At 51.7% G+C, this 17,550-nt stretch overlaps 1 protein-coding gene across 14 annotated transcripts in view; it reads right to left on the reverse strand.

Annotated features, from left to right (window-relative positions):
- Nucleotides 1–274: 274 nt before the first annotated feature.
- The window catches only part of CFAP65 (cilia and flagella associated protein 65), a 53,452-nt gene continuing 36,176 nt past the window's right edge, over nt 275–17,550 (reverse strand). For 8 of the 14 annotated variants that reach the window (XM_049888209.1, XM_049888210.1, XM_049888207.1 and 5 more), the window contains 16 exons: nt 17,123–17,336; nt 16,667–16,795; nt 10,332–10,508; nt 9,972–10,038; nt 9,694–9,804; nt 7,212–7,403; nt 6,951–7,109; nt 5,590–5,760; nt 5,208–5,321; nt 4,901–5,008; nt 3,568–3,612; nt 3,124–3,326; nt 2,342–2,473; nt 1,306–1,812; nt 539–676; nt 275–445 (listed from right to left, as the gene is read on the reverse strand). In XM_049888209.1, the coding sequence (XP_049744166.1) occupies nt 310–445; nt 539–676; nt 1,306–1,812; nt 2,342–2,473; nt 3,124–3,326; nt 3,568–3,612; nt 4,901–5,008; nt 5,208–5,321; nt 5,590–5,760; nt 6,951–7,109; nt 7,212–7,403; nt 9,694–9,804; nt 9,972–10,038; nt 10,332–10,508; nt 16,667–16,795; nt 17,123–17,336 (2,603 nt within the window). In that variant the 3' untranslated portion in view covers nt 275–309. Of the gene's footprint in view, nt 446–538; nt 677–1,305; nt 2,076–2,341; nt 2,474–3,123; nt 3,327–3,567; nt 3,613–3,671; nt 3,822–4,900; nt 5,009–5,207; nt 5,322–5,589; nt 7,110–7,211; nt 7,404–9,693; nt 9,805–9,971; nt 10,039–10,331; nt 10,509–16,666; nt 16,796–17,122; nt 17,337–17,550 lie in introns of those variants that run through there. The other 6 variants (XM_049888214.1, XM_049888213.1, XM_049888216.1 and 3 more) reach the window with 5 other exon arrangements.

Genomic DNA, 17,550 nt, shown 5'->3' on the forward strand with positions numbered 1-17,550 from the left:
CCGGTGCAAGCTGAGGCCAAGGCCAGTCAAGCCCGGGCAGGAGCGCCCTCCACTGGCCAGACGGAGTCCCGCGTCGGGCCAGAGCCCCAAGAACTCTTGCCTGCTGCGGGGTGGAGCGTCGAGGCGCATCCCCCTGGCTCCCAGTCCCGCCGGGCCGTTGTGGGCCACCCCGGCCGTCCGCAACATCTGTCCCTCTCAGAGCGCGCGCGCGAGTTCCCCCCCCAACCCCGCACCAGGGAAATAAAGTCAAGGGCGACGTAAAAAAAAGGCTAGATGCTTTACTGGGGCGGGGAGGGGGCGGCGACGAGGCTAGGGCGGCAGGTCCGAGGGGCTGGGGTTCGGCGTCTTGGAAGAGTCAGTGGCGTGTGGCATTGCCAGGCGGGGCGCCTCCACTTGCTGCCGCTGCACTGAGGGTGTCTGTGGCAGCGGGTCCGAGGTCACTATCCTAGAAGATAGGAAGCCCCGGGTAAGGATGGGGCTGCGGGCCGAGCCTGCCCTCCCCTGCCACCCGAGAGTCGCCTGGCCCGGGCGCCCCCACCTGGGCACGCCGAGCGGCGGCAGGGTGATGACGCGCGGCCGCGAGGTAAGCACCACCTCCCCGCGGCTTGCTTCCACCAGGATGTTCTGGATCATGTTCTCCAGCAGCGCTTCTTGCAGGTTGGCGAAGGCCGGGAGCCTGCGTATGGAGTGGGGAGGGGCAGCAGTGTCAATACGGGCACCGTCCTCGCGCCCTTCTTCTCTCTGTCTGCGCGGTACAGTGCGCCATGTGCTTTACTTGGATTCTCATTTCACCATCCCTTCCCCCAGCGCTATGGGGCACTCAAAGCGTGGCTAAGACAGGCTAAGAGGCCAAAAGGCACTCTGCTGGTAGAAGTAGTGGGCTTCGAATCCAGGCAATCCTACTCCGCATCCCAGAGCCAGGTTTGGGGAAAGGCAGTGAGCGGTGTGAGAATGCAAAGGGGATTGAGTGGGGCCTAGGAAATCCAGACAAGGACAAAAAGCATCCACAGAGCAGGCCTGCAGGAAGACACCCTACTTCTCTCCTGGCTGTAGTAACCCATTTAAAAGGTGCTAACCACTCTGTGAGGAGGAAAAAGAAAAATCACAAAATGTAAAAGTTCAGGCTTGCCGTTTAACCATTCCGTAAATACTCCCACCAAGGCCTTAAGCTACCAAGCTGGTATCACTGAACACTGAGTTGGGAAGAGATGCACACCTGGTAGAAACCCACCCAGCTTACCATGGCATCCTGGGGCCTTGTGCACACAGCCCTCTCCCAACCCTCACCTGGGCCCAGCTGCTTACCGACTGATGGCCTCCTTCTCATCCCGCTCCTGCTCCTCCTTCATCATGACCTTCAGCTGCTGCTGCCACTGCCATTGCAGGGATTCTTGGGACCTGGTCTGCATCACAGGCTCCATCCCTAGCCAGGCCGGCTTCTCCTCCTTCTCCTCCATCTCCTCCTCCTCTGCTTCCTCTTTGCCCATCTCCCCTTCCTCTTCTGTTTCTTCCTCTTCCATTTCCTCCTCCTCCTCTTCTTCCTCCTCTTGTTCCTCCTCCTCTTCCTCTTGCTCCTCCTCTTCTCCTGATTGCCTCTTCCTCAAAGTTGGTTTGAACTCCTCCTCCTCCTCCTTGCCTTTCCCTTCCTCCCTGATTTTGGGAGGTGGAGACAGGACTGGCACTAAGTGTAGGCTGCTCTTCTTGGCCATGAACTTGGCTGACTGCTCATTCCAGAACTGGGAGAAGTAAGGCACCTGCTCCACCAGACTTTGATTCACAGCCTCATGGAAGTTCTCATCCTCCAACAGGCCCCTGGGTGGCAGGGAGAAGAGGGTCCTTGCTGAGGGGTCTCAAAGACCCCTGGGGGCCCTGGCATGAGGATTCCCAAAGGGCAGCTCTTGCCTACTGTGTCCACAAGCAGGTGCTAGGTGGAGGAGAGGAACCCTTGGCCAGTTACCCTTCCCTTCCTTCTTCAGAGGAAGGCATCTTTGGGTGCCATGAATTCTTGGAGATGAACATTATGTGGTGGAGGAGGAGCCAGGAGGTCAGATTTATACTGATGAAGGTCAGAAACCCTGGGGAGACAGTGCACTCCAAACCTCATCTACCAGCCATAGATGGGGCAGAACTTAGGACCCAACCCTGAGGATCCCTCTAGCCAGCTCCAGTGTAGCTGTGCCATCCTGGGAGTCCTAGGACTACCACTGAAGGGATCTTCTAAGGAAGCTCTATTTCTAAGAAAAAGAAGGGCGGAGACTTCAGGGGCTGTGGATAGACCCAGAATTGGTTGGATGAGCTGGAGAAATGGGTTAGGGCAAGGGCACAGGAAGTGAGCGGTTACCTGATGATAGCGGTGAGACAGTCAATCAAGAGCAGCTTCTCCTCCTTGGAGACAGAGGTCCACTTGTTGTAAGTGGATTCTTCCTCAGAAATCTCTGGCTTCTCCCCAGGGGGCTTCTTCTTGGGCAGTTCCCTGGGGCAGGCCATGGCATTTTGAGTGGGCCTGGGCAAGCCACTATGCTGGGTTTGGGGGCGTAAGCAATGGTGGTGGCTGCCCAGGCATGAGGACATAGATGAGTTCAGGGCTTTGAACTGTTGGATCTCCTGCTGAGAATTTGCATTTCTAACAATTTCCCTGCTGAGAATTTGTATTTCCACCCCAGATATACTGAATCAGAATCTACATTTTAACAAGATCCCTAGGTGATTCTTACGTATAAATTCCAGGGAATTTTTTAGAAATGCAGATTCTTAGCAGGGAACTTGTTAGAACTGCACATTCTCAGCCTTAAGCCAAATGTGGTGGTACTGCAGGGGGAACCAAACCCAATACTCAGAGGAAGTACAGGACCTAGAAAGGCTTTAAGTTAGAAAAGGAAGGAACAAGGAGAGACAGGGAGGCCTAGGTGGGTTCCCCAGGGGGCTCTGGCTGCTTTACCCCTCTTCTTGTAAGGGCCTAAGCAGTAATGAGGCATCTTGGGCCAGCAGTGCCCAATAAGTCCCACCGCCTCTGCACTTGCTTCAGCCCCTAGCCAAGCTCTGGGTCTGGGCAGCCTGACTTCTGGAGCAGGGGAGGGGGCAAGAGAGTAGAGGAAGGAGACTCCTGCCTCCCTGAGAGTTCACCGGTGCAAGAAGTGGCAGGGAAACTCTGAGAAGAAGTTGGCCAGGAAGTAGTCGGTGGCATGGGTGCGGGCAGTGAGGCCCAAGCAGAGTATGCCTGGCAGCGGTGGCTTGGGGCATGGCCAGGATGACTCCTCCTTTGGGATCTGCAGGTTCCAGCTGGCAGGCCGGTTGAAAGACTGCTGGTTCTTGATGGGGGGCAGTGTCTTTGGAAAGGGGGAGGCATGGATTACAAGTGTTTAGAGGCTGCATTCCCATCATCCATTGGTCACGTGGCTTAGCCCCCCAACCAGGCCTCTTGAACCACATAGGGGTTTGGCCCCACCCATTGGCACACTTGTCCCTCCGTTTTAGGAGGCTGAGCCAGGGGTTGAAGGTATCTCTGGGAGAGAGCAAGGACCCTCCCAAGTTATCCCGAGGAGATGGGCCTGGGGCTTATGGCCTCACCTTGTACTTCCTCACTGGTGCACAGGCTGTGCAGTATACCCTTCTCTGTGAAAGCAGACAGACCCCTGTTTAGGATGACAGGAGACCCCAAAGAAACTCCCCACTTCCTACCCCTCTTGCTGACGCATGGAGGGCCTGAAGTCAATGCCAGACCCTGCTGTGTCCTCTTGGTCCTGCCCAGCTCCCAATCACACCCTACTCCGGAACCTTCCCTAGGGACGTGCTGGGCTGGAAGGAAGCCCTTGACATTTTGCCTGCAGGCAAGGAAAATCTGGTTACCCCAAAGATGAGAAGACAAAGAGATGCTACCTAACACTTGTAGGCTGCCCCAGGGGTCTTGGTTCTTGTGCCTGGTGCTCCGTGGTTTGGTGAGATAAGGAAACACCTTCCCTTATTAAGACTTAATGCAGAAATCCTTTCTCCTGTGCCCCAAGAAGTAACTTGCATTCATGTTAAGCCAGAGCCTCAGAGGGGAACAGTGTCTCCCTGGGGGTACAGTGTAGTGAACACAGGGGTGACCAGGGTGAATCAATTCAGGTAAGAACTAAGATGGAAGTTTGTCTCGTGTTTATTATCATTCTCCCCCCAGAAATACTAACAGCCCATGTTTAGTGAGAGCTTCCTGGGTGCTAGGCAGTTTTACGGATGTTCCATATATTAAATCATTTAATCCTAACAACAACCGTACAAAGCAGATAATACTCTACTTGCATTTTAGGTATATTTTAACCTTTTTAATATGGAAAATTTCAAAAGTACACAAAAGTGGAGAGAATGCTACAAAGAATCCTCCATTAGCCATCACCTGGTTTCAACAATCAGCAACTCATGGTCATGGCCAATGTTTCATCTATACCCCACCTCTGGATTATCTTCAAGACAATCCCAGATGTTATAGTACCCCAAATTATGGTTGAGGGAACTGAGAGGTTAAATGACTTGGCCAAGGTCACAGAGCTAGAAGTTGTCAAAGCCAGGAATCAAAACCAGGTGGTCTGTCTCCAGAGCCTGCACCCAAAACCATTATGCTGCACTATTCTATCAGAAGGTGAGTTCTGCTTTGTTTCCCCTGGGTCTTCAGTGCCTAGCACATAGTAAGCACTCATTAAATACTGTTACATGAAAGAAGGGATGGTCAGCCAGCCTCCTCTACCTGGAAAGTCTCATGGGATAGCTGTGAACATGTTATGTTTAGCCTAATGGGTTTAATTTCATCTCTTATGGTGGATCAGCCAGTTTTGCATGCAAAACTGGCTCGGACCACACCTCTTTCCCTCTAATAAGGCCATTCAGAAAGATCTGTGGTGTCCCAGGGCCACTCAGCCCTCCTCACCTTCACTTTTCTATCAGTGATGGTGAACTCCACTTCCTGCCGTGCCTTCTCTTCCTTCCACTCCTGCAGTTCCTTATGATACCGCCTCAGGAGTTGCTGCCGGTACACCTGTGGCCCATGACAAGGAGAAGACCAAGGTCTGGAGGGTCTGCAGCCAGGTCTTGCCCTGGGCTTGTGCTATGGGCCTCCACCCTTCCAGTGGCTGGCCCCTACCTCTCTCTAGGGATCTGGGGATCTCAGAGTCCACCTCACCCTCCAGTAGAGGAAGAACAGGACATCCCATCTTTTCTCTGGGACTGGTCCTTACCTTGCATACCAGCTCCAAACTGTAGAAGCTGGCATGCACTGAAGCCTTCAGGGTCACCACGAATGGGACCGTCTCTTCAGGAGCCACCTCCCCTACCATGGGACTCACAGACACCTGTTGATTTGGGGGAAGGTTCTTTGGAATTTCATAGGGATGAGAGGAGGTAGAATGGGATGGGATGGGGTGGGGTGGGATGGAATGAGGAGAATGGTGGGAGGGTGGAGTGGAATGAGGTGGAGTGGAACAGGATGGAGTGAAGTGGGATGAAATGGGATGGGATAGGGTAAAGTGAGTGGGGTGGGGTAGAATGAGATGCGACTGGACAGGATGGGTCTTGGGCTCTGCTGAAGGTTCTGATTCTGTGAGCACAGGGGATGCTCACCTCCCCAAAGTCTAGAGGCTTTGGTTGCCAGGCAAAGACAATTGTCTCATTCTTGGAGATATTGTTGAGGAACAGCAAGCGGCTACACTTGCTCTGCACAGGGATGTTTCCCAGGGAGATATGAGATTGAGACAGGAAGACAGTCTGTTGATGGAGACAGCACAACAGCAACTTTGGGAGGGAAAGAAATAATAACCATAGCAGCTGCTACCAGTAACTGAGTCTTTCGACAGGCCAGGTACCATGTTAATTGCCTTACCATGTTACGTGCTCTGCGTGCATCTGATCTTCATGATGGCCCTATGATATAGGTGCTACTATTTTCCCCATTTTACAGACATGCCACTGCAGTTCAGGGAGCATGAGTAATTTGCTAAAGATCTCTCACATACACAACTGATATAAACCCAGACAATCTCACTCTAGAGCCTGTGCTTTTAACCATTAAAATAGGTTTGAAAGAGCTGAATCTGAGTTAGCTTAGAGAAGACAGAACTAAACCAGCATACATTAAGTGTCTCTGAGGGATAGTTAAAAAACAGTAGCCCAATCACTGAAAGTTTTTGGCTTCTTCATTGGGCACAGAATAGGAGCTGTATTGTAGGGGCGTCTGGGAAGAATGAGACCACACAGAAGGGCCCTTTTTGCTTTGCCTAGACCCTGAGTACCTCCAGGGAAGCGGATTTGTCAGGCTCTTCTCTGTCCCCAGGACCTACACAGTACTCATCCCAGAATAGGAGTCCAACTAGCATCTGAGTGGATGGGTGGACATGTGGATGTATGGGTAGATAATGACTGGATGGATGGGTGCATGGATGGATGGATGAAGAAGTGGATTGATAGATGGCTGCATGGGTATATGGATCAATAGGCTGTTGAATGAATGCACAGATGGGTAAGTGGATGGATGAATGCATTAAACCTCCCTACAGTGAGGAATGTGTGAATAAAAGGTAGTCTTAGTCTTACTGACCCTAGATGTCTTTCAGCAAAATCCATCCAGGTTAAGGGGAGGGACTGTTATGTATGAATTTAGTACCCTATAGTTCTAAAATGGGAAGTTTCTACCCCTTCCAATAGCCCCATCCTAATACCCATAAACAGGGGCAGGATGGAGGGCCCTCTAGTAAATAAAATGGCATCAGCAAGAACATCTGTGAGCACTAGGTGGCAGGGTAAGCCTCACCTGGAGCTGATGCTCCCTTCTAAATCTGGAGAACACTGGTTCCAGGCCTCACCTCTGTCGTCCTTCCTTCTCAACTCCATCTTCCAGCTGCCCCAGCCCTCTGTCTGCACTGCCCACTGTTGGCCCTCGTAATCTCCTCTAAGGCCTCAGGCCTTCCCAGTTCCCTTTCTCCCACCTGTCCAGGAACCATCAGCCTGAAGTGTATTGAGCTGTTGTCCAAAGAGGAGATGTTGTGGAATGGGGCTGTGTCCCCCATGACATGCGGGTCATAGCCCACTCCCTGGAAGCGGATGAGGGCTGAGTTCCATCCCAGGATGTGTATGGGCACGTCCACCTGGGAAATAAGCAGGGCGGGAGTGAGGATTGGTCAGAGCAAGGCCTCCTGAGGGAGCCAATGCCCATTCTCCACCCCATATTATTCCAGGCTGCTGCTCACCGTGTAGGTCTTGGCCTCGATGGGTGAGAAGATCCACAAGATCTGAGCGGTTGTGCCCGGTTGGATTTCCCCTTCGGGGTTGAGGCAGCTGAAGATGGGGTGATTAAAGTTGTGTTTCTGAATCTGTGACAGGACGTTGGTCTGAATCTCGTACATCACAGGCACAGAGCCCCCATTGTACAGCTCGTAAATCTGCAGGGGGCAGGAATAGGGAGCTCTCCACACTGGCTCAGGACTGCAATTCAGAACACCTGGGGTTCTGTGTCCATTGCAGGAGGACAGGTTGATCTCCATAATGTCACCCTTAGAGTTTCAGGGCACCCCTAAGTCCCCTTGATTTCCCTCATGGCTCGATCACCCCAGGAGTATGTAAACCTTTTTTGAAACTACTTTCAGCCTGTGACATTTTAGGACAATCTGTAATCCTATTCGTAAAGGAACACTTTATTTACTCTCAACTCACCTTTGTCAAGCTACACAAGGACCTCATGCTTGTGTTCCTAGTGTTGGGATTTAGGGAAATGTCCATGCACAAATCATCCAGACCCTTCATTACTTTAGACTCTCCTTCTTCTCACCAATGAGGTTGCCACTTGTCATGGCTGCCATTAGAGGCAGTCCTGCTCAAAGGCAGGTAAGTGGGCAGAAGGAAGGTCTGAAGTCCCCAAGAACTAAGTCCAAAGGTTGGGAACCACAGAATGTCCTGGAAGAAACCAGAGGTCTTCTGGGCCAATCCCTCATTTTATAGATGATACAACGGAAGCCAGAGAGAATAAAGAGTTTGTCAGGACTTAGTCCTGGACCCTCTTTTCATCTCTCTCAATGCTCACTCCAGGGTATGCAGATTGTATTTCTCTGGGCTGGACCACCCCTCTGAGCTCCAGACCTGCTATCCAATTATACTTGACAACCCATCTTGATTATCTCATAGGCATCTCATTCTTAGTCAAAACCAAACTCTTCCCTTTAAAACCTATTCTTCCTTCCGTTTTTCTCCTCTCAGCAAATGACACCACATATCCTCAGTAGCTCAAACCACAAATCCAATATGGTCAATATGCCTTCTCCCTTTTTCTTCCCATATTCAATGCCCAGCAACTCCCAATGATTCAGCTTCCAAGATGTATATTAAATCTGTTCCCTTCTCTACCTCCTCTGCCCTCTCAAAGGCCCAGATGATCATTATCTTTTGTTATCTCAAGAATGAAAGAGGAAGGTTGGCCACCATGGTGAAGTTGTGGTGGAGACACAACTGGGTCTCTTGACTCCAAGTCTGGGACACTTCCCTTTGCCTACTCTGAGGGCCACAGGGAAGTGATCAGGTCTCGTTGGAAAGCTCGTGGAGGCCACAAGAGTCTTTGCCTTCCTTTTTTAGAGTGTGGACTTCTGCAGACCTGGTGGTGCCCAGCCTCAGATGGGGCTGCTAGGAAGCCAGCAGGGTAGAGGGTGGTATAGGGAAGTGAATATAGCTCAGGGCTAGGGCCCCACCCCTGACTCAGGATGAGAAAACCCATTTTTCTGCCTCTAGGCTGAATGGCCAGAGGCCCTACCCAGAAACACACGGGCTTCTCAATGGGCAGAATTTTCACAGCTGTGAAATGTTTGGGAAAATACTATGCCCCTCTCTCAGAGATTTCCAATGTACATTTTTCAGAGCAAAGGAACCTGATTTCCTCCAGTTAATAAACAATTAAGCTCTATAGTTTCCCCAGGAGTCACAATCCAGCTCTTCTCACTGTAGAAAGGTGTCCTTCTTGGAGCAGTGTTTTTTCAGTCTGTGACTGAAACCTATTAGTGAGTGGGTCATGGGATCAATTTAGTGGGTGATGTCCAGCATTTAAAAAAACGGGACATAATAAAATTAAAAAAAGGAAAATATCAGAGTAGTTTGCATGTAATAGCTAAGTATAAGGTCCTTAATATAAGGTGGCACAAATGGTTTGAGTTCAATGGCTAACCTAAAGAGGTTTGAACCCACCCAGTGGTACCATGGAGGAAAAGGCCTGGTGATCTGCTTCTTAAGATTACAGCCAAGAAAACCATAGGGAGCAGTTCTACTCTAACTCATGGGGTCATCAGGAGTTGGAATAGACTTAACAGCAACTAACAGTAACAGCTTAAGTATTGTGATACTTTTGCTTTGGTTGTATGCGTAGTTATATATTGGGGCATAATTTAAAATATTTTAGTGTGGTTCATGGTCAGAGAAGTTTGTAGAACCAGGCTGTAGAGAAGAGAAACCCCAACTTTTGCGTGGAAACTAGGTCTGGCAAAAGGGCTTAGCACCAGGCACCAGGGACTAAGGTCTCTCACCTTGGGTCTCTCCCATCTGTCCAGTCTTGTGGTTTGACCCTCCAGCCCCACCTCTTAGAGTGGAAGCTTCTGGAGAGCAGGGTCTCTGCCACCTTGTCAAGGGCTGACCCAGATATACAGACATCAATGCTCAGCCTTTTTGGTGACCAGGATGACGCACACCACTGACCTGCCATGGGGGCAATGTGTTGCCAATGGGGACAGGGACAAACTGGTGGCTAGTGGAGGTGAAATGCACATACTTCTGCTCTGGCTCCACTGTCACACCTATGAAATTAAGCTGGAAACACAAAGTCCCATGAGTAGAATCCTGGCCTGGGAGGAAGTGATGCTCCCGCAGAGAGATCTGGACCCCAGCTCCCGGAAAGGCACCACTCCCTGCTGTCCAGAGAGCCCATTCTCCTCCAGCCTGAGATGCAGGACAGGGCCAGGGTGCTGGGGCCTCACCAGGATCTCTCGGCCGTGGGACACCTTGAAGAGCACCGGGAGGCGATCAGTGCCAATGAACAGGTGACTGGAAGGGAGGAGACAAGTCCAGGGGTGAGTTCTTGAGCCTGGGACAAGTGGGGGGATGCATGGAGACGGCACACTTGTGGCTTGGAGCAGGCTAGTCCCTAGGAGCATGTGGAGACCTTGAGCTGGGGCCAGGCAAGGGGGGGATTAAACTAGGCCTGGAGGTCCCCTGCAGGTGGGAAGGTGAGGTCCTCCCAGGGTGATGACCACTAGGGTACACTGGGGTCCCACAGTCCTGCAGGGGAAAGGGGGTCTCAAGGACTGGAGGTGCAGGGCAGGGGCTGAGGAGAGCACCTGTATTTGAACTCCACCACCTGCTCCTGCCCAGGACTCAGGCTCCCGGCCTTGGGGTTGATGGAGAAGAGGCGATTGTCCTGTGCGCGCATCTGGTGCAGTTCAGTGCAGTTAAACTCTGCTTGCTCTGCCCACAGCTCCAGGCCGATCTGCTGGTCACTTGGAAATAGGAAGGCCCTGGGAGAGGGGTGGGGAGCAGGGGAGTGAAAACATGCAAAGATCTGTCAGTCAGAATAGCAGCGGAGCTCCGAGCCCTGGGCGGGACAGAAGAGGCCTCTTCCAGCCTCCCCTACTCTACTCCTCCATCGGCAAGCTTCCTATGCACAGCTGAGAAAACAAGGCTTTTGTAAATTCTCGTTTCATTTTGGTCCCCAAACCTGTGAACAGAAGCAGGGCTGTGGAGACAGACGGGAAGTGAAGGCTGGGGTTCTCATTGTGGGTGCCAGGGGTTAAGACGGTCACTGACGTATGTGGGTTACTCTGAGCTGGCCACTAACCCTGGAGGGGTTTCTGTGCCCAAGCTCTTAGGAAGGGGTCAACTGAGGCTTCAAGAAATGCCAGCAGCCCTAACTAAGGGGTCCCTGAGAGGTAGGGTATCCAGGCCGGTTTGGGCACAGGGATGGAGAACAGGCACTCCAGCAGGCTGGCACTCTTGAAATAGAAGCAGGGCTGTGCGAACAATTGTTGTTGTTCTGGTGAGCTGCTGTCAGGTCAGCTTCTTACTCGTGGTAACCCCATGCATAACACAACAGAATGCTGCCCAGTCCTGCGCCATCTCCATGATCGGCTGCAGAGCAGACTGTTGTCATCCACAGGGTTTCCATTGGCTAATTTTCAGAAGATCACCAGGCCTTTCTTCCTAGTCCATCTTAGTCTGGAAGCTCCACTGAAAGCTGTTCAGCATCATAGCAACACACCAACGACAGAGGAGTGTTAGCCACGCATGAGGTGCATCGGCTGGGAATCGACACCCGGGTCTCCCGCATGGAGGGTGAGAAGTCTACCCCTGAACCGCCGCTGCTTCACTGCGTGTAATTGATGATCCTGCAATGCCTCAAACTGTAGGTATTGCACTCTAAATAGCTGACAAAACAAGGGACAAAGGGGCCACTATGTTGAATCCCTTCACTATCAGAGAGCCGGCCCAGCAAACTGGGCAGGGGTATGAACGAGCAGCATCCAGAAGAGGAAACAGAAACAGCCAACAAACCTCTGAAGAGCCTACCAGGAGTCACGGAAACGCAAACTCAAACTCCCACGAGGAATCAATCTTACATTTTTTCACCTCTGAAAAGTGAAAAATATTTCTCTCCAGGGCTGGTGAATTTAGAGGGGACAGATGCCCTCAATCATAGCCAGGGAGAGAGAGAACTACTATGACCTTTTGGGAGGAATTTGGGCAGCATTAGTTAAAATAAAAGATGCATGTGTATTTTGACTCAGAATTCCCACTTTGGGGAACTAACTTGGAGGAATAAATGCACGTGTGTACGTGCATACACACACACACACATATGGATGTTTATTACAACTTTCTTTGTAGTGACCAAAAAAAAAAAAAAACTGGAAACAAATAATGTCTGCCAATTAAGCGGTAGATAAATAACTTAAGGTCCGTCCACATTAGGGACTGTTGTTGTTGTTAGGTGCTGTTGAGTCAATTCTGATTCATTTCGACCTCACGTGACAGAGTAGAACTGCCCTATGGATTTCCTAGGATTTAGTCTTTATGGTGGTGAAGTAGAGGGTCAACAAAAGGAAGGAAGACCCTCAACGAGATGGACTAACATGGCGGCTGTCACCACGGGCTCAAGCGTAACGATCGTGAGGATGGTGCAGGACAGGGCGGTGTATCGTTGTGTTGCACAAAGGGTTGCTATGAGTTGGAAGTGACTCAACAGCACCTAATAATAATAATAATACATTTTTAAGGAATGGATCGCCAGGTCTTCCACAGAGCCACTGGCTGGGTTCAAACTCCCAACCTTTCAGTCAGCAGCTGAGTGCTTAACACCAGGGTTCCTTTATATTATGGACTACTATGCAACTATTAAAAAGAATTAATTAGGTGGAAACAATTCAAGTGTCCCTCAACAGACATCTGGGTAAACAAAATGTGGTATATACATACAATGGAATATTATTCAGCACATAGAGAAATTAAGTCCTGATACATGCTACAATGTGGATGAACCTTGAAGATATTACACCGAGTGAAGTAAGTTCAGACACAACAGGACAAATATCGTATGGTATCATTTATATGACATATCTAGAAGAAGCAAATGCCTAGAGATGAAAGTTTGTTAGTGGTTACCAGGGACAGGTAGGAGGGAGCACTCGGTTTCTGCTAAGGGTGTTGGAAAATTTGGAAGTGGAGAGTGGTGTTGGTAGTACAATATAATGAATATAATGTCACTGAATTGTATACATAAAAGTGATTGGAATAGCAAATGTTGTTTTATATGTATTTTGCCACAATAAAAAAAGAATAAGTTAGGTCTACGTGTATTGATCTGTAGCGATCTGAAGAGAATGTTATTGATAGAATGTTGGAGTGAAAATGTTTTGCAAGAAGTAATATGTATACTATTGTGCTATAACTATAAAAAAAAAAAAAATGAAAGAGGAAAAAAATAACCCTGTAAGTGAGTCTGTGTTTCGTATGGGTGCCGAGAAGGGTATGGAAACCATACGTCCAATCCTGGTCACCCCAGCAGCCTGAACCTGGCGAAGAAGCTGGTGAGCTTCTCACTTTTCTTCCGTCACTCCTGTATCATGTGACTTGTGACACAGTGAATACACGACTTTTGTACTTCTAATGGGGCATATTGATCGGTGGCATAATTGAAGATCTTGCTACTTTGGGGTCCTCCAGATAGTTTCAATGGCTCCTTTGCCCTCATCTTCTGCACCTTCTCCCTCCTAAATAATTCTCCATCCCCTCTTCCCTGCCAGTCCTCTGGTGTGAGCTTCCTGTTACCCACTGGATGCCTGCAGTAGCCTCCCAACCAGTCCTCTTGCCTCAAGCCTTGGCTACTGCTAGTCCCTCCTCCCACAGTGCCCAGAGTGACAGGTCTTGAAAGTAGATCATGCCTTTGCTCCCCATTCCCACCTTAAATTCCACCAATGCACTCAGGAAAAAGTGCAAACTCTCAGGAGGATTCCAAGGCCCTGCCTGGCCTGGAAGGAGCCCTGGTGGCACAGTGGTTAAGTGCTTGGCTGCTAACCAAGAGGTTGGTGGTTCGAACCCACCAGCCACTCTATGGGAGAAAGATGTGGCAGCCTGCTTCAGTAAAGGTTACAGCCTTGGACACCTTACGGAGCAGTTCTACTCTGTCCTGTAGGGTAGCTATGAGTTGGAATTAACTCAATGGCAAAGAGTTTGGTTTTGGTTTGCCTGGTCTGGAGGTCCCTAGGTGGTGCAAGTATTTTGCACTGGATTGCCAACCTGAAGGTTGGCGGTTTGAACCCACCCAGCAGCACTGCGGAAGAAAAGACTTGGTGATCTGCTTCCATTAAGATTTCAGCCAAGAAAACTCTATGGAGCAGTTCTACTCTGTAACACATAGGGTCGCCATGAGTCAGAATCAACTGGATGGCAACTAACAACAGCAACAAGCCTGGCCTGGCCGCTGCCTCCTTCCTAGCTGCCCTCTCTCTCGATGCTCAGCCTATCTGGCCCTTCTCTGTCACTGTGCATGTGCCAGGCCCTCCGTCAGCAAGGGCCTGCCCAGTCTCACAGCCCAGCCTTCACCAGGCAGCACCACTGCAGGTGGAGCTCTGTTGCAGCTTTCTCCAGGAAGCCCTTCCCATGTGCCCGCCTCCAGCACTTCTACAACAGATACGTCCCCGCCCCAGAGAGACCTGGGGGGCAGGGACTGAGGCTCATCCATGTTTCTATTCTGAGGGCCTGGCCCGGGGTCTGCACCTAGAAAGCACCCAGTAAAGGTCTGTCCAGTAAATCAATGAGTGAACAAGTGAACAAATGACATTAACTTAATGCAAGGCCCTGCATCAGCCTGGGCTGAGCAGAGCAGAGACTTTGGAAGGAGGTGGCCAGGAGGGCGTGGGGCAGCTGTGTGGCTCTCTATATCCCCACACCCCCAGCCCCTTGAGGTTCTCACTCCGTCCTGCCTGCTGTGCCTCAAGACCAAGTCCACCCTCCCCTTTTCTTGCTGGCCTTGGCAGGAACAAATCCCTCGGTCTGTTCTTTATGAGATCAGCAGAGGCAGGTTAGATTTTCAAAAATAGCCTTCTAAGAAATTGAAAGAAAACAACAACACAAAAACCTAGGATAGGCCAGCTTTCCAAAGAAGGCTCCCTGTGCTCAAAATCCTGGAAGCAGCACGGACAGCCTCCCTGTGCCTCAGATCAGCTCCTGACCAATGCACCAGCTCAGCTGGCACGCTGCCCAGGTCTCCTACCACCTCAGTGTCCCATGCCTGGACCCTCTCCACAGAGTGACCAGAGCCGCAGCCCACCAGAACACCCCATACTGTTCCAGGACACAGCGCTGTGCCTGTCCCTCCTCCCCCTAGCCCCACAGGGCCTGGCTCCCAGCCCATTCTGAGAGCCCCAGTTAATGGCAGAGCCAGAGCGCAGGGCCAACAGCTCTGCCAAGCTCCTCAGTTATTTAGGGTGGGAACCCTCGTTACTCACAGTCCCGCTCTTCCCGGACAGGAGCCAGCTTTCCCATGTCTCTCCACCATAGGGAGCGGCGGAACAATTCAGAGAGAAAGAAGGCCACCACTGGATACTTGAGGATCCAGCCCCCGCCCCACCTTCACCGCTGCACACCTCAAGACTGTCTTCCGGCAGGAAGACTTCTGAGATGACAGGGGTTCCCCGCCCCCACCCTGCATATTCTCACTCTCGTCCACTCCTGCCATGCTCAGGTGGGGCTCTTGACTCCCTCTCCCAGCCTGACCCAGGCAAGGACACTTCTTTTTCACCTCTGTTGAGTCAAGCAAAGTTGGAAGTCACCAAAAGAAAGTTTACTAGGAAACCAAGGCACGTGGTGGAAGCAGGGAGGAAGGACAACAAAATACCCTGGCGTTGAGCAGGATGTTTACTGGGCACAAGCAGTGGGAGGGAAGTTGAGGGCAGGACAGGCCAGCTGGTGGATCAGGTTTCCAGGCTGGAGAGGTGGAGCCTGTCCGGGGGCAACCAGGGGTCAATCTGGCGGGCCGGGACCCTTCTTCCTACAGCCCTGCTCGGCTTTGCTCTGCTGTGGCCCCTCTGTGGCACTTCCACTGAAACTGGCTCCGGGGCAGCAGGTCCCTGCCTATGCCCCTACCCAGACCCTCCACTCTCCATTCCAGGCCTGGCTCCCACTGAACTGAGACTCAGCGTCGGGCCTAGCACCTAGCACAGCACCAGGTACACAGGAGCAACTTGACCCTTCCTTGCTGGCTAACTGGTTTAAGAGCTCTAAACAAACAAATAAAAACCCTTTGCTGTTGAGTCAATTCCAACCCATAATGACCCTGTAGGACAGAGTAGAACTGTCCCATAGGGTTTCCAAGGCTGCAAATCTTTATGGAAACAGACTGCCATATCTTCCTCCTGTGGAGTAGCTGGTGGGTTCGAATTGCTGATCTTCTGGTTAGCAGCTGAGTGCTTAACCACTGTGCCACCAGAGCTCCTTTAGGGGGCTGTAGAATGGGACAAATCTGGGTTTGAACCTGGAAGAGTCTCTGGGTGGGGCAAATGGTTAACTAATGGGAAGGCTGGCGGTTTGAGTCCACCCAGAGGCACCTTGGAAGAAAGGCCTGACTATCTACTTCCAAAAAATCAGCGATTGAAAACCCTACAGATCACAGTTCTACTCTGACACATATGGGGTCACCATGAGCCAGAATCGACTCGATGGCAACTGGTTTCAGCCCACTAATAGCTTAGAGGCCTTGGCTGAGTCCTTGATCTCGCTGACCCTCAGTGTCCCTGTCTACGAAAGGGTCAGGAGAGGAGGATTTTCAGAGGATTGGAGGAGAAAAGCCTTGCGAAGCACAGGGCCTGGCCTGTTGCAAATGCTCAAGGAGTACGTCTTACTCATAGAGTGATTAAGGTGACTATGCCCTTAGAAGGGCGATTCCGGCTCTTCTGGGCCTATGGACACATCTCAGCCAGTGACAGGTCCCAGGCCCCGAGAAAACAGCTGTTCAGAGCTTCCCTGCTCGGTGACCCCAGCCCACAACTGGCCTCCCCAGTCCCGTCAGTAGGAGACATCAGACAGCCATGTCTACCACTAGCAAGAGAAGGCAGCTTTCCACCCTCCCAGCCTCCAGGCACCTGTCTCTCTGGCCCCCCGGATCCCCTTCGGGCAGCCATACCAGTCCAGGGGCACCAGCCCGCTGTTCTTCAGGGCCAGGAGCACCACAGAGGGTGGGGCTTCGAGTGGCGCGGCTCCAAAATTGAAATCCAGCTTCAAAGGGGTGAAGATGGGGGGGATCTGGCTCGTGCTGTTTAAACAAAGCAGAGAAACAGATTCCGAGGCAGCCAGTGAGCAGGGATGGATGGGTTCAGAGTGGGGTCTCCCAGGCCTGGCTGGCTTGGGTACCCACCCATACAGGTGGGAATTGGAGAATCTGGGACTTCAGGGGACAGGGGTGGGTCACCATATCAGATTCCAAGCCAAACCCTTCAGGGATGGGCAGGAGTCTGGAGTTCCCTCCTCTCCAAAGAGATGGGGAGCTACTGCTTGGACAGGGTGGGGGGCTGGGAGTGCAGACAGAAAGCGGCAAGAACACCTTCAGATAGGCCCCGCCATTCGTCCAGGCCCAGCTCACCTGTGCCGCGTGGGCACCTTGTAGGTGAGCTCCCAGGGGGTGGGGTCGCGCTCCAAGTAACTGTTGAGCATGTCCAGGGAGAAGAGGTGCCACAGGTGCTTCCGAGAGATGCCCTCGGCACTGCCCATGGCACAGATGTCCAGGATAGAGAGTAGGGGGTACACGGCCACCAGGGAAATGCGACACAGCTCCTGCTTCTCCCCAGCCTTATTATCTGGGGAGGCGGTGTGGAAAAGAGACGTGCACTCATCTTCTAGCCCTGGGGGGACATGCCGGCTGAGGGTGCCGGACCCCTGGGCAAACTGCTCCCAGACCCCAGCCAGGAGCAGCAGATGTCTCTGGGGCTCTGGAGCATCTCCAACCACAGCCAACCCAGGTCTGGAACTTTCTACATGTCAGGCATTGCCCTCAGTGCTTTACTCACGTTA

This window comes from Elephas maximus, chromosome 6 (assembly GCF_024166365.1).
Source record: "Elephas maximus indicus isolate mEleMax1 chromosome 6, mEleMax1 primary haplotype, whole genome shotgun sequence".
Lineage (NCBI taxonomy): Eukaryota > Metazoa > Chordata > Mammalia > Proboscidea > Elephantidae > Elephas > Elephas maximus.